The sequence below is a fragment of the Hemicordylus capensis genome, chromosome 2 (assembly GCF_027244095.1).
Source record: "Hemicordylus capensis ecotype Gifberg chromosome 2, rHemCap1.1.pri, whole genome shotgun sequence".
NCBI lineage: Eukaryota > Metazoa > Chordata > Lepidosauria > Squamata > Cordylidae > Hemicordylus > Hemicordylus capensis.
The window spans coordinates 103,036,542-103,059,577 of record NC_069658.1 but is presented as its reverse complement, the minus strand read 5'-3'; the positions used below and the strand labels follow the sequence as shown (position 1 = coordinate 103,059,577).

The window sequence follows — 23,036 nt, the reverse complement described above, 5'->3', positions numbered from 1 at the left end:
TTTTCCTATTTCTGTGATCCTTCGTTTCATCATAAGATCATTACTGTGCCATCTTTATGTCTGAGAATAAGCACTTCAAGTAAAATGACCCAAGGTGTTAGTGTTGCATCAGAGCAGACAAAAATTCCTTATGGACAGAGAAGATGTTTTGATTTGTCTGGTCTGGTAATGAAAAGAGAAGTGACTTTTCGAATTAATAGACTGTTTTTAAAAACGGATAGGAGAGTATAGCCAGAAAATGAGTGGAGGGCATTTGATGTACTTTTATCTTTGACGCTCTGCAGATCTGGGGCTGACCTGAATCTGGATGGAGCATGTGAGAATACTGTGGCACTGCTTCTGAACAATTTAGAGGAAATTTAGGATACAAATGTTGGATTCAGTAATAAGTATCCTGTTAACAGGGGCATATCTAGGGGTAGGGCAGGAAGGGCACATGCCCTGGACGCCACTTGAAGGGGGTGCCATTTTGTAAAATTAATTTTTTAAAAAATGGCTGCCAAAAACAAAATGGCCACCGTGCATGCTCAAATGGCCTCTGTGAGGCCCTAGGTCATGCCAGGCCTTGCAGAGGCTATTTGAGCATGCACGGTGGCCATTTTTTTTCAGTGGCCATTAAAAAAAAGATTTTTTAAAATGGCCACTGCACATGCTCAAATGGTCCCTGCAAGGCCCTAGAGGCCAGTGGGGGAGGAGGAACCTTTGCAACCCCCCCAGCCTTTAGGAAGCCCCCCGAAGGGGCTACAGGTAAAAAAATAATAATATATAATATAAGTCACTGTACACATATTCAGATTGGCACTATGTACAGAGAATCAGGGCTTGTGAATACTGAGCTGATGCTTATGAGCTAGGATTGTATTCATTTGCTCTTACTTTGCTTCTTGTGATAAGTGAGTTAAATGTGATGTCTTGCTAATATGGCTATTAATGGTGAATTTGTCTTTGAATCAGTGTGAAATCCTTAATATTAAGGCCCACTGGGAGTTTCTTGCTCTCTTTCTCATATCCTTTAATTATTTACAGAGTATCTGGGAAAAGTCAAATTCTCCATTGATTTTAAAAACTGATGTAATGGTGATGCTACAATACATAGTAGAGAATTAGACAGGCACTTCTGTTTAGTTTTCCAAGTACACCTCCACATAGTATTTGGGTATTTCATGAGCCCCAGCATACTGAAATTTGTAGTTTTCCAGCATTTTTTGGTCTGGCTAAGTCCACTGCTAAAATAGTTTTTGAAATATTAAAAGATTAACGAGCTTGACTTGTATTTTTCAGCTGATATTATGGTAAATTTTTCTCAAAGATGGGTGTCAGATGCTTGGACAGGGGGCACAATTTCAGTGTTTGCCCTAGGTGCTATTTTCCCTAGATACGCCTCTGCCTGTTAATGTTGTTAGAAATTTGAGAATGTTTTAATACCTTTTTTTAAGTGTACCTATTTTCAGGCCTAGTGATTTCAATAAAGTGTTTATGTGCTTTGTCAACCCCTAAGAATTTCCCCTGTCCTAAACTTTATGCTGCCTGCCTTGTTCTTACTTTTCTTATCCTACCTTGTAGTGTATAGCTGCTTGGCAAACTCATCTTGAGATCGGCAGTGACACACTATCAGTATGCTGACTAGAATTAATGTAGAACACTCTTATTGTTCCAGCTTTGCACCACTTTCAAGCAAGAGCACATAAAAATGCACTTCATTTTTTTGTCGTATTCACAGACTGAGCACTTTAAAGAGACAATGTAACAACTTTAGTTGTGAGCAAGAGTTAATCTGTAGGGGTGTGCACAAATTGATTTTTGCTATTCGATTTGAGTTTGAATCAAATCAGTTTAATTCAATTCAAGCTTGAATCTGCTGCCCTCGAATCTAGGTTGATTCAATTCAAATCAGTTTGGCCTAATTTTTAAAGTGGTGAACATAGGGTGCCAAACCCACGCCCCCCATGACAAGCCCATGGGGCACTGGGTTTTTGTTGTTTTCAGTGTCTGAAGTGTTCTGAGCATAGATTCGCTAGTAGGAAATAAAATCTGGGGTGATTGGGGGGCCAGATTTGGACCCAAAACAAATTGGCATGATTCAATTCAGGTACAAATAAAAATTGATTTGTGCACATCCGTAATGATTATGCACAATTTATTTTCATATAGAAAATTTGAAGTCATTTTTTTAACATAGATACAGTATCATATTTTTACAGATGCATTTTAATGGAGTATTGATCAAAATTTACAGAATTAACCACACTTATTTAATTTTATAATTAGATAAATATGAAAGTATCACATTTCCTATGCTTTCCCAAAAGCTTTTTCTCACAGCTTTTCCTGCCCAATTTTACTGACCAGCATCATCACTCAGTAACCACTTGTTCTCCAATATCCTAAATTATATTTACCTTTTCCTAACATGAATGAAAGAGCAGATTCTCCCCCACCCCACAAGGCAGAACCATGTTTGAAGTGCGCTCCAGAGGTGAATAGACAGGTTTTCACTGGGCTCCACCCCAGACCTGTTAAAAACTAGGGATGTGCGAAACAGCTCGAGATTGAGTTGGTTCGTGCTTGAGCTTGCCCAGTTTGATTTGAAGTCTCCCCTGGTCTCCACCCATTTTTGGGCTATTTAGGTCCTCTGTGAGCAAATGGTGGCTATTTTAGAGGCTGCCACACATGCGCATGGGCCATTTTCATGACTGGGTCACCTGGCCACACAAAGGGCCCACATGCATGCGTGGCGGCCTCCAAAATAACCAGAGGACCTAACTGGCAAGAAAATGAGCTGTACCAATAATAATGCTTATTACTGGGCCGAACCAGAGACATCCCCTCTACCACAGCTGCAGCAGCACCCCACAAGGCCGTTACAGCCCTCGGTGGTGGTAAGTGTGATCTTTTTTAAAAATGTTACCATGTCTGGCACCCCTGAGCCCCCTCATTCGGGGTGACAGAACTGAACATGCCCAGTCTGGTTTGAATCCGGTTCAGATTTAACTGAACCTGGCAAACTGGTTTTGTGCACATCCCTACTAAAAACCACTGGGCTATATTCCAGCACTGTCAGAAACTTCTGGGCTCTGCCACTGAACCTACCAGAGACAGCTGGGCTCCGTGTCATGTTTTCTGTTTCTGTTCTGCATGCAGGGAGCATACATTTTACTTGGTTGTTTGTCATATAGACACACAGCCCAATCTAGAATCTGATATGCCCAGAATATGCATAAATGTGTGTAGACAAGTCACGTTCATTTAACACGTACATTTCTTTCTTTGAAATTAATGAGAGTGGTATTGTTGGTGGGGGAGCACCATGTGCAAAAGCTTATAAAATTTGCCTCCATGGATGAAATGCTTATCAAATTTGCCAAGGTCACAAAGCAATGAAGAATAACTAGCACCTTAGAAGATAGATTCAAAATTCAAATGGATCTAGAGAGAATCAAATACTGGGCCAAAGCCAACAAGATGAATTTCAAAAGATACAAATGTAAAGTCCTGCATTTGGATAAAGTAAAAAAGAAGAAGAGAAATCAAATTCACAGATATATAGAATGGAAGAGATCTGGTTGGGCAGCAAAACATATGAAACATATCATATCAAATGCACAAATATAGAATGGAAGAGACCTGGTTTGGCAGCAATACATTAGGGATGTGCATGGAACCATTTCAGAGGCACATCCGCTACGGAAAATGTAGCGAAGGAGCTGGCAGGGAGGTACGCTGCTGCCCCAATGGATGTTTCAGAAACTGAGCACCAGTAGGGGAAATGCAGTGTGGGGTGGGTGGGTAAGTACATCCTTCCTCACTCTTAAAGCTGCACACACACACCCCGCTGTCGAACCAGCCCCTGCCAGTTCTGTGCACACCCCTAAAATACATATGAAAAGTATCTAGGTGGTGTAAGTTGAAAAGGAAACAGCAGCGTGATGCAGTAGTTAAAAAAAACCCTGATGCCATCTTGGACAGTAATGTTTCCACTCTGTTCTGCACTGGGCTGTCTTTACCTGGAATAATGTGTCCAGTTTTGGGGCCCACATTTTAAGAAAGGCATTGAAAAGTGGAACAGTTTCAGAGAGGGAGAATAAAGATTGTGAGGGGTATGGAAACCGAGTCCTATGAGGAACAATTGAAGTTTTTTTTTTTTTTTTATTTAACATATTGCTATACTGCCCAAAACATACATTTCTGGGCGGTTTACAACAAGATAAAAACAAAAGTAAAACATTCGTTAAAAACAAAAACAAGAAATTTAAAAATAAGAAATTTAAAACACAATTTAAAATACAGTATTCTAAAAACAACATTAAGACAATCAAAACAATATCAGTTAAAAGCCTGAGTGAACAGATGCGTCTTTAAAGACTTTTAAAAAGTTGTCAGAGATGGGGAGGCTCTTATTTCACTAGGGAGCGCATTCCAAAGCTTCAGAGCAGCAACGGAGAAGGCCCATCCCTGAGTAGCCACCAGACGAGCTGGTGGCAGATGTAGATGGACCTCTCCTGATGATCTCAATAGGCAATGGGGTTCATGACGAAGAAGACGTTCTCTTGAAGATGTTCTCTTGAAGACGTTCTCTTAAATAGAAGTAGTGGCTGTGTTTAGCCTGGTGAATAGAAGATTAAGTAAGGTAGGGGGGCTACATCCTCCCCATCTTGATTTGGGCCTCAAGAACCAAGGAAAAGTGTGGGTGCAGGGTGGGGCAGTTGGAAGTGAGCACAATTTGTATAACACCATTTACATAGCATTGCACAGCATCATTACTGATCATGTGGCACGTCTGCTAAGGCATCAGCCTTTGGTTCCAATTTCCTGGCTTTGTGGAAATTGAGATAGTCCTAACTCTGGTTTTAAACTGGCAGGTTTTTAACCATCAGATTATAAATTAGGGAGCATTTCCTCACTGTAAGAGCTGTTAGACAGTGTAACAGTCTGTTTTGTGCAGTGATGGACTCTCCTCATTTAGAGATTTGATTGTTTTGAATGTTGTTTTTAGAATATTGTTTTAAAATTTTAAATTGTGTTCTAAATTTCTTCCTTTTAAATTTTTTTGTTTTTGTTTTTGTTTTTAATTAATGTTTTACTTTTTAATCTTATTGTAAACCACCCAGAGACGTAAGTTTTGGGGGGTGTAAAAATATGATAAATAAATAAAATAAATAGAGGGTGGCCAGCCATTTGTCAGGGATGCCATAGTAGTTTCTTGCACTGACTGTGCGGGGGGCTGGACTAGAAGAGCTCCAACATTCCTTCTAACTCTCTCTGTATTATTCTGTGTTCATTGGAGTGCCCATGCCCATAGGAAATCTGTGGAATGGGGCAACTAAGTTATTTTGCCAGTATTATCTAATCTATCTAAGTGGTATTAAAAGCCTTGAACAAACATTCTTATCATATGTTGAAAGTGCTTCTTAGAATGCATAAGTCCTATGGCTACCACCTAAGTTGCATAAAACTGTCAATTTTATACCTTTCCTTTATGGCATCAATTTAATATGTTCTTGGAACATGCTGTGTTCATGCTGCCTTTGGCTAAAGCATCTACACTGATGAATTAAAAGCAAAGTCATAATTGTTGCCATAAAATGTGACTTCGTTGGGTAAGTAAGGATTATGATTACAAAGTGGTGGCTGAGCAAATAGTTTAAATGAATTCTAAACACAGAATTCTTGTGTATGTGTCTAAAAGAACATGCTGCAGGCTGGGATTGTCTGGTAACAACAAACATATCACATCTTTGGATGAGCAAGATCAAAACCATTAAATACTGACAACCTGTCTCTTAGAGGATAATGTTACTTGCTTTAAAATATCTGTTCTGCCTACAGGCATGGAACCCGTTGTGCTGGAGAAGTGGCAGCTACTGCAAACAACTCACACTGTATAGTTGGGATTTCTTATAATGCCAGAATTGGAGGTGAGTCTAAATTTCATAGCATTAAAACAATAACAAGTGCATTTCTACAAATTAATATTTTGGAATGGTGTTTGTGTGTGTGTTGAGGACAAAATGTGTGTGTGGGGGGGACTGGTCTTGTGGAGAGCTGGTCTTGTGGTAGCAAGCATGACTTGTCCCCATAGCTAAGCAGGGTCTGCCCTGGTTGCATATGAATGGGAGACTTGATGTGTGAGCACTGCAAGATATTCCCCTCAGGGGATGAAGCCGCTCTGGGAAGAGCAGGCGGTTTCAAGTTCCCTCCCTGGCTTCTCCAAGATAGGGCTGAGAGAGATTCCTGCCTGCAACCTTGGAGGAGCCTCTGCCAATCTGTGAAGACAATACTGAGCTAGAAAGACCCATGGTCTGAATCAGTATATGGCAGTTTCCTATGTTGCCCTAAGTGAGAAGGGCAAGATAACAATAAATGTTTAGGCAGCAGAAATCAGGGGTGTAAGTTCTATTGGGCAAGGGGAGACAAATGTCTCTGGGCCTGGAGGGCCTCCCAAGACCCCTTAGCCAGTCCCCCTTGCCTGCTGGTCCCCTCTCTTGCTAGCCCTCCTGCTCTGGCCAGGGGAACAAAGCAGCCTGCCAGTGGCTGCAGCCCCTTCAGTCTCCACCTCTCAGCTGTCTGGCGGGTGGGCGGGGCTTCCAGAGAGGCCTCTGTGCAGGTCTCACTGAAGCCGGAACTCTAGTGCTGGCAGGCAGGCAGCAAAGACGGAAGGAGGGAAGCAGGTTGGCCAGCACTGGCTGCCCTTGTCCACCACAGCTCTGCCCAGCTTTTGACTCCTCAGGCTTAGTAATGGAGGTAGGATGTGATTTCCTTTTTGTGGTTATCCCCCCACTTGGATATTTAGGGACTGCTTGCCATAGAGCTTGAATATAAGGTGGTGGGGATGTAGGGCAGATTGAAATTACTCTGAATATTTAATTCAGAGATTGAGGAATTTGCTGGTTTAAAATAATTTTTTAATTTAAAAAACCTATTTTTAAAAAAGTAGTTCCACCCCAATATGGAAGAATCTGCCCTTTGCCTTCATAAAAACCAACCCCATTTCAGCCCCAGCCTTTAGATCACTGGGAATGACTGGGCATAGGGCTTTGGTTTTGAGCAGAGAGATGTGGGAGGAATATGTATATTTAGACTGAAGTGGATTGGACAAATTGTTGGTTTTTAATATTTTTTTTAATTAACAAAATTGGTATGCATGCATAATCACAGAACTAGGTGAGAAGTTTTGAATACTTTTTGCATGAAACCTGTATCCAGTATGATTCTGGAAAGCTGATTTGTCTTTACATGTATTTGCCAATAAAAGAATTAGAGATGTGCAAGCAGACCCTGCCTCATGTCAAATTGCCTTGGAAATAAGCTGTGTTACTTTTTCGGGGGTGGGCTCATCTTGTTTCCGAAGCAAATCAGAAACAAGGGGTGAAATGGGGTGACTTCCACCCCAGTCCCCTCCCTCCCATTCCCAATCTTCCTTCTGGATAAAAATCCATTCTTTCTTTGAACCAGGTACTGTATTGGGGAGTAGGGATTGTAAATCAGAGGAGGAGTTAAAGACTATGGATATGCAGAACCAGTTTGATTGTGCAAACCAGGATGGTTTGAGCAGTCTGACCATGAACTGCTTTGAACTGGTTCAAGTTGGTTAGTTGAACTGACCGGCCCAGCTGATCAGTTCAAGCAAACAGGTTTGCACACCTGCAGTTTGATCTGAATTCGGTTCGATAAATGGTATAAAGATGTACTTTAGAGATACTCAAGCTGCAGCACCTGGTGAATTTAGTAGCCAACATCTTAACTAATACTGCAGGTGTGGAGCTAAAGGATGCATGCCTGTAGTGGCTCTGCTCCCACTTCTGAAATGTAGGTGCTTGTGCCTGTGGGGGGAGCAATTTTCACCAATCTCCCCTTTCCCAGAAGCACACTGTGCTATGCGTAATTGTGCCCTGAGAGTCATGCAGCTCTCATGGACATATTTTTGGAAGTGAAAATGACTTTTGGAGGGAAAAGCAAAAATTGCTTCCCGCTTTTCATGTGCTCATCTGCAAAAGAAGCCTTCATCACAGCTATGTGCCAGCCTCTCTGCAAGGGCGCAGACCTTCTGCCATCATTTTTCTCTTCCTTACCTTCTGGTTGTTATCTCAGAAAGCCAAGTTGACTACTTTAATTCAACTCAGTTGTTGGAGCTGATTTATTTTTATAATATCTGCAATGGCTGTAGAATAATTGACTGTGGACTGAATCAGAACAATTTTTGTCCTGATTTAATGCAGACTTGAATGTTTACAGTATAGATATGCCTTTAGGCATATATTGGCTAGGAATGTGCACAAGTAAATGATCCTTTTGCAAATATAACAGTGCATTTTGTATATTTTGCTGGCCATATTCAGTAAGTATTCTTTGTTGCAAAACCTTTCCCTTTATTTCTGTTGAATGTTGTGTTTTTTTGCCCCCTGGTTTTAGATGTCTATAGAAATTCTGCAGTCTTTCAGATATTTATTTGATTTATTTGATTTGATTTGAAGATATCCTTGCATCTTCAGATGCATTTCTGAATGTGCATCCAAATGCAGGCTTTGTCCATTACTTTTAGTGGATGCACATCTAGATGTGCATATGGATGTATATATCAGTTTTAACCTCTCTCAGTTTGTTCAAAAATGTTTACTTCATAGATTTTGTAATTTGTAGATTCAGCTTCTTATCATTTTTATTTCTAACATAGCATATATCAAATAGAATCAGACAGAAGATGGGTTCTAATTGTCCTTAATAGTGGACTTATAGTAATACCTGCTGCAGGGGCATACCATTAATAAGACAAAGGGAGAAGAATGTCTCCTGGCCCACAGCCTCTGAGGTACTCCCAAGGCTCCCTGTGACTCCCGATTTCTCTTTTGTCAGTGACAGAGGAGAGTGGCTACAGAGAAAGGAAAGGCTTAAAACAGCCTTGTCTTACCCCAGCCTCCTCTTCAGCTCCTCCCCTGCTCAGCTGGGTGCTAGCTGTTCAAGTGGAAAGGAAACTTTGCAGAAGCAGCAATTCTCACTGTCCCCCCTCTCCCCTGTCACCCACCCAACAGCCCACCCCTGCAAACATAGCCAAATGAATAGCCACATCTCCTACTGGCTCACTTGCTCTTGCTGCGCAAAGCCCAAGCAGCCCCACCCCCACCCCCACCCCCACCTGATATTTGTGCTTCCTTTGCGCTGTGCAGCTTCAGCATGCTCCTTGGGGGCCCAACTGAAAAGTGCAGTTCCTCCCCCAGTACTCTCGTTGAGCTCCATGAAAGCTCCTCAGAACTCCTCTGCTAGACTATGGGACCATGTTGCTGAGAGGCTGCCCTTAAAGCAAAGGTGTGGCTTTTTTTCAATTTACTTGCTTGCTTCTGGCTATTTGTTGAGGATTGAACCATGTAGTCCACACTGCCTGCTCTGGGGCTTGGACTGAACACTGGGAGAGCCAGCCACAAGATAGAATGTGTGCTGTAGGTAGGTAGACCCACAGGTTAATTTGGTGCATGCAGGGGGGGTGTAGGAGGGAGTTAAAGACCCACAGCTGGCCTGAAACTGGGGGGGGGGATCCTGCTTGCTGTTTGAAAGCTGCAATGACTCTTTCCTTCCTGCTATGTGAAACATGCAATTATATTGGTGGAGTGGACAAATACACACAAGAAAGGAGTAGATTATCTAGTGTTACTGTATTTCTTTTTTTTTAAAGAAATCACTGTTTGGACTGCTTATATTCAAATTCCACAGATCATGCTACCATAATATGGAACTGTAATATAGGTTTTTGAGAACTTGATTTCTGCCCAGACATGCTGGAATTGTATGGTGGGGTGGGGTGGCGTTAAATCCCCAAACCTGATCTGGAACTGGGGGAATCCTCCTTGCTTTGTAGCTTGCAATGAATCCTGCATGCTATGAAACTTGAAATTAATTTGACGGCGGGGGGGGGGTGCACACAGGGAGGGTATTCTCTAGTGTTATTGTGATTCATTATTTTATGATCTGTATCTGTTTCTATATACTAGCTTCAAAACAAGACTTTGCAAATCGAACCATGAGGAGCTGATCTTGTGTTAGCAAGCATGAATCATCCCCTTTGCTAAGCAAGTCCACTCTGGTTTGCATTTGAATGGGAGACGTGAGTGAGCACTGCACTGTAAAATATTCCCATTAGGAGATGGGGCCACTCTGGGAAGAGCATCTAGATTCCAACTTCCAAGTTCCTTTTCTGGCATTTCTAAGATAGGGCTGAGAAAGACTCCTGCCTGCAACCATGGAGAAGCTGCTGCCAGTCTGTGTAGACAATACTGAGCTAGATGGACCAATGATCTGACTCGGTAGAAGGCAGCTTCCTATGTTTCTAACTTATTTTACAAGCTGCCTGTCTCTCTTGCCCTTGAATATGTTTGTATTTTGTGTTCCTAAGTGATTAGGAACATAGAGGCAGAGCTGTAGCTAGGGGCGTGGGGGGTCTGTGTTCACCCTTCTCATTGGCGGCCCCTTGGAGCGAAGGAGATAATGAAGAAAATGAGGAGGGTTAGAGCTGGGGGGCCCTCAGGAGCCATCTATTCAATTATAGCTACACTCCTGCATAGAGGGAACACTAAGGGGGCACAGCAAAATTGGATCCTTTAGGAACAGAGTGGAGAGTGGGGAAAGAAATATGTGGGATGGGAATATGTTACGTTACATGTTGAAATGTTTCTGATAATGCATATCTGCATGAATATACTTGTTACATTCTCACATTCTTGTTTGTTCAATTGCTGTTGGGGCCCTCAAGAACCCGCACAGTATTCTGGAATAGCTGGGCAAAGTGGGTTTTATAGTTCTACTTCCAGGGGCGTAGCTATAATTGAACGAAAGGGTTCAAAGAACACGGCCCTCAGCTCCTGAGGGCCCTCCAGCTCCATTCCTCCCTATTTTCTTCATTATCTCTCTCACTCTGGGGGGCCACCAGAGAGAGGGATGAACACGGGCCCCCTCTCCCCTAGCTACGCCCCTGTCTACTTCATTTTTCTGCCATTGAGAGAGTAGATGGGGATTTTTTCACAAAGCACAATGTTAAAAACTGAGACTCTGTCTGAAGTCTGAAGGCTTAATAGACTTGTTCTGCTAGGTTTGAGGTGGTCCTACAAAAGTCTCAAAGTGGTTTACACTTTTACATATTAATTGAAATGTTAAGGAGACGCCACACATCCTGATTTGTCCCCAACCCTGTGCCCCCCTAGGGACAGCCGTGACCTTGTAACTGTAGTCTCCTGTCCTCTGTTAATCTGCTACACTATATTACACATGTCCTTAATGTTCTTCTGCAGCAGAGACTTGGGGCCAGGAGAAGGAGAAGCAGGCAGAGGGGGGCCCATTTTAAAATCTCATTTCCGGGCCCACTCCAACCTTGGTACGCCCCAGACCGGCTGGATTATCACATCATTTGTAATTCTATGGGACTTTCAACTACTTTGTGATTGCTTTCCTTCTTACATTATTACTTTGCAGACTTTCAGATGAATTTGCAGTGAAGGATCAGGTTCATGCTGATCATTCTCCAATCTCACTGAAGTTTGCATGTTGAACTATAACTTTGCATAAGGGATAATTACATATGCCCACTGAGGTCAATGTGTGTAATCACCAAAAATCATAGTGGATGCCTATACCAGTGTGCATGATTCTGGCCTATAGATTTTGGGTTCTATGGTTGACATCCTGACTTACAACATGCACATATAGCAAAGCACACTTGTTGCATTCCAGATAAAATAGCATAAGTGGTTGCGTTCATCTCTTTCCCGCTGAAGTACTCTGTGACCCTCAAAAATATATCCCTGAGATGTATTCTTTAGAGGGAAAGGTAGATTGGTGAAAAATGCCCCCCCTCACTTTGTATGTCAGGAATCTGGCCCATGTATGTACCACTATGCAAAAACAGGGTTTGGGGTCATACCTGATGGTGTGGAGCATGCCAAGCCTATGCAACCTGATTTTACAGTGTGTGTAACTGAAACGTCAGCATGGCTGTTCTTAAAGAGTCAATAATATAATACAGTCATCCCTTGCCAACTGCGGGTTTCCCAATCGCGGATTTGAGTATCCCTTACTGCGAAAATGTGGCAGGTCTCACCAACCTCAATCTGAGTATACGGGGTTTGGTGAGGATATTTTTTTAAAGGGGGGGGAATATGGGGGTGATTTCCAGGGGACAGTCTTTTTCTGTTTTTAATTGGTGGTGGGTTTTTTGCAACCGCGATTCCCCTAACCCCCTGTTTCCCATTGGTTATAATGCCTTGTCAACTGTGAGGTTTCCCAGGAATGGAACCCTCGTGGTTGGCGAGGGATGACTGTATACAATAGCATAGTTTCTTTAAAATGATTCAAATTATCATTTTAGTCAGCCCAATAATCATTAAACTATGTACACTATAATTTCCTTTCTTATGCCACAGTTCTTTCAGAACAATCCTATCCCTGATTTACACATTAGGTTAGAATACTGATTATGTCCCCTTGTGTGCTAGTGTGGCAGCACATATTTGTCAGAATCCACTAATGCAAAGAGACAGCCAGTATCATCCCTCCATCCAGATGATATAAGTCGAGGATAGGTCCCCCCCCACACCTTGAAGTGTGCTTACACTTCAAGAAAATATCTTGCTAAGCAAGTTTAGATTTTACCCATTCAATTAAACATTAATGTATTGAACATGATTGATTATATATGAAATATAAAATTAATATGATATCCAAAATTGAGGCTTATATTTTTTTTAACTAAGCTTTGTCTCTTCAGTGGAGCTTCTTTACCAACATTGTCATACATTAAATAAGGATGTGGCTTGCTAGAAAGTAAGTCATTATATCCTTTTGGCAGTTTCTCTGTAGATATGATTTCGTTCTTTGCGTAATCTGTATCACTCAACAAACTCTTTACAGAACCACTTATTGTTGCTAATTGTGTAGCATTCTTACAAGGTTTGCTCTGAAGTGCAGTAGTAACCACCCTTCGTGACTTATCTTTGCAAAAAGTGGGGTAAATTAGCTCTGATTTGTGCAAACTGGCACACAGCTATGCTTTTTCCTTAAGGGAAAGCTGATCACAGTATTGATACATGGGAACTTAGAGCAGGCTAAAGCAAAGGAACACAGACCTGTGCCTTGAAAACAAAGAGTTTCTTTATTGAGGGCTGTAAAGGGGTACAGAATAAGATAAAGGGTGATTAAGCAAAGATTAGTGCCTACTGGGTAGCTGACAATGGTTTTTTCTTAAGGGATTTGCAGATTCTTTGGATATGGTTTAGGATGCCCCAATACACATTTACCATGCCAAAGGGCAACCGGATGAGGGGAAAGTTCTCCCTTTTGCCCCTAAAGATTGCTGGTGGAGGAATGGGGCAAGACAGTGGAGACTAGCTGCAGGGAGGGTGTGGGGTCGAGTAGGGGAGAGTCACAGTGCCCTCCCCTTTTTAACCTCTAAGCCCACTGTGCAGGTGGCAGCAGAAACCTCCAGCTCCTTCCTCCTCCCCTCCTGCTAGCTAACTGAATGTCCAGGCTCTGCTATCTGCAGACCACAGTCCACTTCTGGTGAAAGCACACAGCTAGCCAAACCCAGGCTAGGCTGTCCTAGGCTAGGTTTTGTGCTTGTGTGCATAGCCTTTTTGTATGATAACCTAAGTGTATGATAACCTAACTCTTGGAAACTGAAGTTAAAATCACAGTTCTGTTAACATCTGTGGCTAAATGTGTATTGATTTTGCCAGCACAAGGTTTCTCTGGCTCAACACTAAAGATATTTTCAATGTTTGTCTGTTAATTGGACAATGCAGACAGAGTAATGGAGGTTCTTTTTTAAAAAGTAATAACTATTTATAATATTCCTTTTCATAGGCTATATTTAAATAACGTCATATTGTAAGCAGATAAGAGCTCACCATTTGCTTGATATGTAAATTGATTTTCCTATTACTTTGTGTAATATATAAAACCTAGAGTTTATAATTCATTCATTCAGTTTTTATACCACTTTTCATAGCAATGCCTAAAGCGGTATACAGTTAATAAAGACAACAAGAATTGTACAAACACAATTTAAAATTAATATGGTTAATAAAATATGTAATAATATTGCACTGCATGACCCAATTGTGCAGGCGTGGCAGCCTCCAAAATGACCGCTGCTCCGAGGGGGAAGGCCGGAACGGGCTGAAGAACCTGCCCAACATGCCGGTTTGGGCTTCATTGAGGCTGGCAGGGGGAGGGGGAACTTCTGTGGACCCTCCCCCCACCACTGTTGCCACCTCCAACAACTCTCCTGGAGGGAGTAAGTGCCTTAAAAAAAATTCCAGGAGGGGGAAGCTCGTGAACCCCCCCGCCCCGACTGGACCAAATGGGGGGGGTTGAGGGGGTGCCGGACCAAACTGGCCTGGTCTGGTTCAAGTCCAGTCCGGACTCAAACCGAAACGGGCCAGCCAGTTCCATGCACATCCCTACTCTACACCACCACTCTGCCTCACACTGCCACGCTCACCACACTGCCTCAGACTTCAAAGGATGGCCCTGTGCTGGGTTCAATAGGGACGGTTGCTATTCTCTGCTAATTATGAGAGAGCCACTTTAAAATATGCCTCTTTGGCCAGATAACAGGGGTTAGACTTAACTTTTATTGTCAGTGCTATAACATTTAATGGATGTAATAAAGCTGGAGAAATAGTGCTTAAGCATTTCAAAAGAACAACCAATTTGTGGTTTTTTAGCCTACTTTCCCTAAGGAAAGTAAGATTATGAGATCACCTGGCATTCTGTGTGTCCATGTGTCCCCCTTATCAATTTTGCAATGCTTGGACCAATATGAACAAATTTTGGCACAGTTGTAGAGCCACATAGGGCCACCTCAATGGTGTAGTTTGTGATGATGTCATCCACCCCAATTCAAGATTTATTTAGTTATTTAAAATATACCCCACCCCTCCAGTACACTACGGCAAAACAGATACAATGTTGTAGCGGATTTAACCCAGCCTTTGTCTCAAAACAAGCTCAGATGAGGGAAAGAAAAATGCTGAATCATCCTCTCTCTTGCTTTCACCCACAAAGGCTGTTCCTTTAAACTTAAACTGTTTCTTTAGTTTCTTAGTTTAGTATCTTAATCACTGCCACCACACCCTAGGAACATAGGAAACTGCCATATACTGAGTCAGACCATTGGTCTATCTAGCTCAGTATTGTCTTCACAGACTGGCAGCAGCTTCTCCAAGGTTGCAGGCAGGAATCTCTCTCAGCCCTATCTTGGAGAAGCCAGTGAGGGAACTTGAAACCTTCTGCTCTTCCCAGAGTGGTTTCATCCCCTGAGGGGAATATCTTGCAGTGCTCACACATCAAGTCTCCCATTCATATGCAACCAGGGCAGACCCTGCTTAGCTATGGGGACAAGTCATGCTTGCTACCACAAGACCAGCTAATTACAGAGCTTAAAATGCCCATGCCTCCTGAATTTGGGTGAATATCCAGGGAGAATCTCTTTCTCTTAACTAGTGGAAAAGTACAAAAACCCTCCATGTGTAGCTTACACATGATGAGAAAACATTGGTAGAATTGCTGAGCAAACAACATTGAGACATGTGTTGCACCAGAGTAAACCCATTTTCAGCCCTCCTTTCCTGAGTTAAAATTCCACTCAGAGGCTTGTCAAAATTTCAAAGAACAAAAAAAAAAAAAGGAAAAACTTTATTCAAAAATCTACAGACAGTTTCCAGCTAAGGCCCTCTCATCTTTTAGGTACAGGTAAAAAGAAACACTCAGTAGTTGCAAGAATACTCTTCAAAAAGCACCCCAGTTGCAAGGAACAGGGATATATGAACCTTTAAATGCCCCTTTAAAGACATTTGCAGCACCTGGATGGATAGTTGGGCACAGGATCAGCGTTACTTACGTTACGGATAAAACGCAATAGAACAGTTGTAAGTGTTGGTAAAGCACACAAAAGGAAAATAAGTTCCTGATGTGAACTAACTCGCAAACTGTTCCCTGGTCCAAATCCTTTTTCCCTTGAAAACTCACTCCAAACCTGATGAGAGTCAAGCTTCCTGCAATCCTGTCTCTCTGGATCAGCAGATGTCCTTCCATGAGAGAATTCTCCAGGCTAGCTTTTGACCATGAGGCAGCAAAACACCATTGCTGTTCCTCACTAAGCCTTCCATCCGTCCTCTCTCTCCTCTTGCCTAGCTGCTTCTCAACAAAGACACACTTCTCTTCCTGCCTCATGGCCTTCTAGGTCCCACTTGCTGAGTGGCTGATCCCTAGAAGCCACTACCTGTCTGTCAAGACTTCCCGTTCACTCTTTAGGGAAGGGGAGGGCTGATAGTTACAAATGTATAATGTGGGACTGATAACATTAAACAAGTTAAGTTAAACTACTTAAAAGCCCAGATTAAAAAGACATCTTTTTAAAAGTTTCAAATTAAAAGTTATTAAAAGCTAAACCCTGAGAACTATAAAAACTAAAGAACCTACCAGATATAAGCAGTAGATAAAATATTTAAAAGCCACTTTTAAAAGATGTGCATTTAGTTGTTTCTTAAAAACACTGAGGGATGAGTGAATGTTTGAGGTGCAAGAATCAATTTGGACCAAATTTGGTACAGTTGTAGGGACACCTCAACAGCATAGTTTGTGTGTCATCCACCCCAATTCAAGACGGTAGATGCATGGACATTTGAGGCACAAATGGGCTAACTTGTGAGGATGGTAATTATCAATTAAAATTATAGAAAGGAAAGTAGGTAGATTAATTCTTACCAGAACAACTTGTTTATCATCTATATATTGTTATGATCAGAGAAACCATAATACAGCTTGATGACAACAGCTCATTTGTAGAGCACGGACTTTGCATACATAATCTCCCAGGTTCAGTTCATGGTGCCTTCAGTAAAAAGGATCTCGGAGAGCAGAGCTTGAAACTATCTTTGTCTGAGACTTTGGAGAGCTATTGCCAGTGCAGAAAGTATGTACTAATACTCTGACTTAGCTGCCACAACTGATTAGCTTTGCGATATTGTTCTGAGGAATTTAATTCTTAGGATAAACTATAAAGAACTGGGACCTGAAATAGTGTTTATTCCTTTTTCACAAAGTAAAGTTCAGAGTGAAATCAGTATTTGTACAAGTATTATCTCACAAAGCATAGGTTGCTTTTGTATGAACTCTGTGGTATGATCATCATGCAGTTTCAACTCCCTTAGAAAGGCTGGAAGAAGCAGAGTTCTACCAACAAAACAGCTGAGCCTTGTGTTAATTGGAACTTTAAAAACTGGATAAACATTCAAGTTAATTCATACCAAAGGCAGGAACAAAGCTGTTATGTTTTATAATTAAAAATGCTAATTTAACTTATAAATAGACGTGCACTTATTAAATGAGAGAATAGTTCAGCTATGTTTACTGTGGGGATGTCAAGACATGATTTCCTCTACAGCTTGGTAATGTTTTAATTTAAATCTCTGCTCTGATAGAATCATAGAAACTGCATTTCAGAAGATAATGAGATAGCTCCTCAGTTGCTACAAATGTGAATGTGGCCTGGGTACCACTATGTAAATCAAGATACACTTTTTGTGTACTGTGAACCGCCTAATCAACTTGAACCAAATTTGCTAAAGGTGTAGAGACACAGAGGGATGGCCAGCACATAGTTTGTAATGATGTCATCCACTGCAGTTCAAGATGGCGGATGTGTGAACATTTAAATCTGAAGTGAGCTAACGTGAAGATGGTCATTATTAATTAAGATTACAGTGAAAGAAAAGTAGGAAGATTTGTTCTTACCAGAACAACTTGTTAAGATGTAAGTAATGAACAGATGTGTATGTATACTTCCACTTTGCCAGGCCAAACAGTCTGGTTTTCAAATAAACTTTCAACATCAAGAGCAACAATTAAGTTCTCCAGGAAATGGAATTCTGTTTCTCAAAGCAAAGATACAAAGCCTCAGTCAATTCTATCTATTTTATTTTATTTTATTTTATTTTATTTTATTTTATTTTATTTTATTAAGAGATTTAATATACCTCCCAATCCACAAACTCAGGGCAGTGTACAGACAAGAGCAGCATCCAAGATTTAAAATGAGAGCGAGAGAGAGATAGAGAGATTTAAAGGACAAACACCTGGCAGAAAAGAAACATCTTCAATAGATCTTAAAGACTGAAAGGAAGGAGGCAGACCGGATCTGGGACGGGAGAGAATTCCAAAGTGAAGGGGCAGCAACAGAGAAAGCCCTTCCACAGGCCCTCGTACTATGGGCCTCTCTGAGACTAGAGACCAAAAAAAGGGCAACCTGAGAAGATCTCATAGGACGGGACAGAACTGGCTGGGAGTGGCAGTCCTGAAGGTAAGCAGGTGCTAAGCTCTGAAGGGTTTTAAAGGTGAGAACCAGCACTTTGAATTGAACCCAGAAGCAAATAGGTAACCAATGCAGTGACCACAAGAGAGGTGTCACACTATCATATCTCTTAGTACCCATAAGCAGGCAGGCCGCCACACTCTGGACCAACTGAAGCTTCCAGATCATCTTCCAAGGCAACCTCAGGCAGAGTACATTACAGTAATCTAGATGAGAGATGATGAGGGCATGAGTTACCATTGCCAGGGCCTGCCAGTCGAGATAGGGCCGCAACTGGCAGACCAGCCAAAGCTGGGCAAAGGCACCTCAGGCCACGGCCTCCACCTGCTGCTCAAGTAGGAGCTGCGAGTCCAAGAGGATCCCCAAGTCGTTGACCACCTCCTTCAGGGGCAGCACAACCCCATCCAGGGAGAGACTCTGACTCGGCAATTGGCCAGATCAAAGAGCAAGCAAAAGCAACTCAGTCTTGGAGGGATTAAGTCTGAGCCTGTTTTGCTCCATCCAGACCCTGACAGCCTCCAGACACTGGGCAAGCACAGAAATGGCATCTCTGGAGTGGCTTGGGGTGGCAATATACAATTGAGTATCATCAGCATATTGATGGAATCTCACCCCAAACCTATGGATGACCTGCCCCAGCAGTTTCATGTAGACGTTAAAAAGAATGGGTGAGAGAACTGAGCCCTAAGGAACCCCACAAAGGAGTGGCCACAGAGTAGAGCACTCGCCTCCAATACACACCAACTGAAAGCGCCCACTAATGAAGGAACAGAACCACTGCAAAACAGTGCCCCCAATGTCTAACCTGCACAGGCGCTCCAGAAAGATACCATGGTTGATGTTATCGAAAGCTGCTGAGAGATCTAAAAGGACCAAGAGAGGAGCACTACCCTCATCGAAGTCATGATACAAGTCATCAACCAGAGCAACCGATGCTGTTTCCGTGCTATGTCGTGGCCTGAAACCCAACTTACAAGGATCTAAAAAATCAGCTTCATTCAGAACTCTCTCAAGCTGGGCACATAGAACCTTCTCCCAAACCTTTGCAAGGAAAGGAAGGTTGGAGATTGGTTATAATTATCAAGAACCCCAGGATCAAGAGAAGCTCTCTTCAAAAGAGGGTGCACCACAGCCTCTTAAGGCTGCCAGCACAGACCTCACACAAAGAGAAGAATTCACCAACTCCTGAAACCAGGATCTAACATTCCCGCCAGCTACTCTAATAAGCCAGAAGGGGCAAGGGTCCAGGCTACAGGTCCAGGCTACAGGTCATACCAGAGAGAATCCTGTCCACGTCCTCAGCAGGCTCAAAGGTATCCAAGATGACGTCTCCTTCATCTCATCGGATCCTGTGCAATTGGAGTCCAACTCCTGCCGAAGGTGAGCAACTTTATCAGCGAATAATCTAGCAAACATGTCACAGTGGCCGGATGAAATCTCCATTGGATCCACATACCCAAGCAGGGAACCAGCAATCCAGAATAAGGCTGCTGGATGAGAGTCAACTGATGCAATAATTGTGGAGAAGTGAGCAGATTTCACTGCCCTTATCGCCATGGAATACTCTCGAAGATAAGAAAGTAACCATGCTCTGTTGGCTTCAGCATTAGTTCTGATTTGTACTGTCTGAAGTCCAGTTCACATGATTACTGGCTTGTAGAAGCTGCTTGAATAACTTGCACCTGCCAAGTTATCTTACCACAGTCACAAGCAGGATTATATGTTTTAGTTTTGTACACCACTGGAAACATTTTTTTACCATGGAAAAATCTTAACATTACACATGTAAGCTACAAATGATCAGCAGATAACGGGCAGAAAGCTGTACTCTAGAGGCTACCACATGCACAGCATGATATGAATCAGTTCCATGATCACTTGCTGATTCAGTCACATCAAAAGATAAGTATACATGTACTGCTGATGTTTCATAGTGATGAACACACAGGGCCTCTTATTTCTGGAACAGACCTCCAGAAAGAACTCAGAGAACTCAGAGAAAAGGTGGAAAGTTGCACTGGTTGGAAGGCAGCTTGTTGAGATAGGATCTGAAGAAGCTTTTAGTGCTGTCACTGCCTCGCTTTACTTGCCTGGAACCAGAAAATCTTATTTTAGCTGCTGCAATACAAGCAACAAGTTGTGCAGCAACTGACACTTCCAAAGCTGATTATTAATTAAATTGACTTTTCATTTAATTTTGTCCAGCAAAAGGATTATGTGTGAATTGGGAATGAATGTTGTGGGGGAGGGGTACAGGGGCTATCCATCTTGCTAGCAAAATAGAGTTATTGGCCAAAGCTTACACATAGCTGGTTCTTGATAAGAATAATGTTTTTAAACTCCCCCAAATCTAATGGGAAAAGTTATTTTAAATGATTTTAGGATGCAGTTCATCATGACCCAAAATACAACAGTGGTTTAGAAATAATTCTGCCAATATAAAATACATTTGAGAAAGTAATTAACTAAGGCGGCAGTAGCCCTGTGAACATTTGCCTGGAAGAAAGTCCCAATTAATACAGTGTAGGGATGTTCATGAAATATGGTTTGAACTGCAGTCCGTGCACATTTCAGGAGCTTTAAGAAAGAGGAGAGAAGATCCTTACCTGCTCCCCGCCACCCCATTCAGCTTCCTGCTGTGGTGGCACGCATCTTAAGAAGTTCCACATGGTGCCAGCACACACATGGCATCCGCACATGTGTGGATGACATGTGCGTGCTGGTGCCATGCGGGCCTTATTGGGACATGCGCCACTCCAGCAGAAAGCTGCATGGGGTGGCGGAAATCAGGTAAAGATCTTCTCTCCTCTTTCTCAAAGCTCCCGAAATATCAATGAACTGTGGTTCGAACCATGTTTCGTAAACATCCCTAATATAGTTGGGCTTATTTCTAGAGGAAAATATGTGGATTGTCCTGCAAATTCTAGTTCAAAAAATGAAGAATAATTCTGTTTCAGGCAGCACTGGTAAGTATAATAATACAAAAAATCCACATTTTATTTTTCTTTAGAATAACTACTTCATGCTTGGCTTTAGTTAATCTGAATAGTTAACTTTCCACTGACTTTTGTTGCCTCGTTTTGAAAACTTGAAGATCTATTAAAGGTTCTCAAACATTTGTATACATTTTATTTGCATTTAAAATATGGGTAAAATAAATTGTGTTCTCAATGTAGTGGTTGTATTGATAAAAGAAATATGAGCAAAAACCAAAGCAATTATACAGTACAAAAAGGCACAGAAAAACACAGACTGCAATCCTGTGTCACTCACCTAGGAGTAAGCCCCATTGAACACAGTGGGACTTACTTCTGAGTAACCATGGACAGGTTACACATTCTTGAGACACACATACACAAAAGGGAACAAAACATACAGGACAAAGAGTACCAATCTCTCTCTCTCTCTCTCTCTCTCTGAGACTGGATTCACCAGGTCTGCCTCACATTCCTGCTGAGTTCCATGCTTTTGCCACTGACATGTGGTGCTGCTGCTGCTACACCAACAATGAGTACCCTTTACTGTTGCAACTTCCCACAGTGCCATTCTGAGTCGTGCTGAAGGGAAGTAAGCTCATGCTCAAACCTCCCTCTCCAAGCAGGATTGGAACAGAACTGGGGTAGGCTGCAGCAGAAGCACAAGACTCTCCACAACTGTCTTGGCAGCAGGTGTTCTGAGGATCCACAAGAACCATGTTTGTTTTCGTCACCTCCTCACCTCAATCATGCAGGGGCGTAGCTAGGGGAGATGGGGCCCGTGTTCATCCCTCTCTCTGGTGGCCCCCCAGAGTGAGGGAGATAATGAAAAAAATAGGGAGGGATCGAGCTGGAGGGCCCTCAAGAGCTGGGGGCCCATGTTCTTTGAACCCTTTTGCTCAATTATAGCTACGCCCCTGCCTCAGTGGCTCAGAGGGGCCCAGAGAACAGCATACTAGCAGAGGCTGTCCAAACTAGAAGGGGCCGAACATCTTTCCTGTAGCTATTTGGTACACTTGCATGCATGTTCACACTAAAAAATCAAGTTAATTTTTTCCCCTAACACTATCACTGTTTTGCTCAGATCTTTAACTCCTTTTAACTTCTTTTAAAACCAGGAAAGAGGTGTCAAATGCAAAAAACTTAGGTCAGATCCAGAGGCCTGGTAATGTTCATGCTGTGCCTGTGTTTCCAAACTTTATTCAAGCAACAGGCTGCTGTGTAAGCAAAGCAGCTATACCCTGCTTCACTCTCCCTTTGAACAGATGCTCAGTAGTATCAGTTTCAGTTGATACTGAAAAACTATCAGTATCAAAGTAGTATCTGGGCTAATTAAAACAAAAAACCTCTCCCCCTTCTGTTTGAAAAATAGCAATATTTTTGTTGATACTGATAGTTGATACTGATCAACTGTCAGTATCGAAGTAGTATCTGGGCTAATTAAAACAAAAAACCTCTCCCCCTTCTGTTTGAAAAATAGCAATATTTTTGTTTCAAAATATTTAATTAAATACAGCAAACTGTCTTGGGAACAAATAAAAACATTATCTGTATCTAATCTTTCATTTAAAGATGACCAGTATAGAGTCAAGGAGAACATCGCTTAAAACAACTTTTAAAAGGTTTTCTTAAGCACAGTTTTTTCCACCAGCACAGTATGCTTTCAATATTCCTTTCTTATACAATTTGTCTTTTTTTCCCCCCTTTTC

General features: G+C 42.1%; 1 protein-coding gene across 4 annotated transcripts in view; it reads left to right on the top strand.

The window, feature by feature from the left end:
• The window catches only part of PCSK5 (proprotein convertase subtilisin/kexin type 5), a 440,322-nt gene that overhangs the window by 166,625 nt on the left and 250,661 nt on the right, over positions 1–23,036 (top strand). For all 4 annotated transcript variants that reach the window (XR_008315836.1, XM_053294459.1, XM_053294457.1 and 1 more), the window contains exon 6: positions 5,827–5,915. Coding sequence is in view for 3 of the 4 variants with exons in the window: in XM_053294459.1 (XP_053150434.1) it covers positions 5,827–5,915 (89 nt within the window). In the remaining variant the exon portion in view is untranslated. The remainder of the gene's footprint in view (positions 1–5,826; positions 5,916–23,036) is intronic.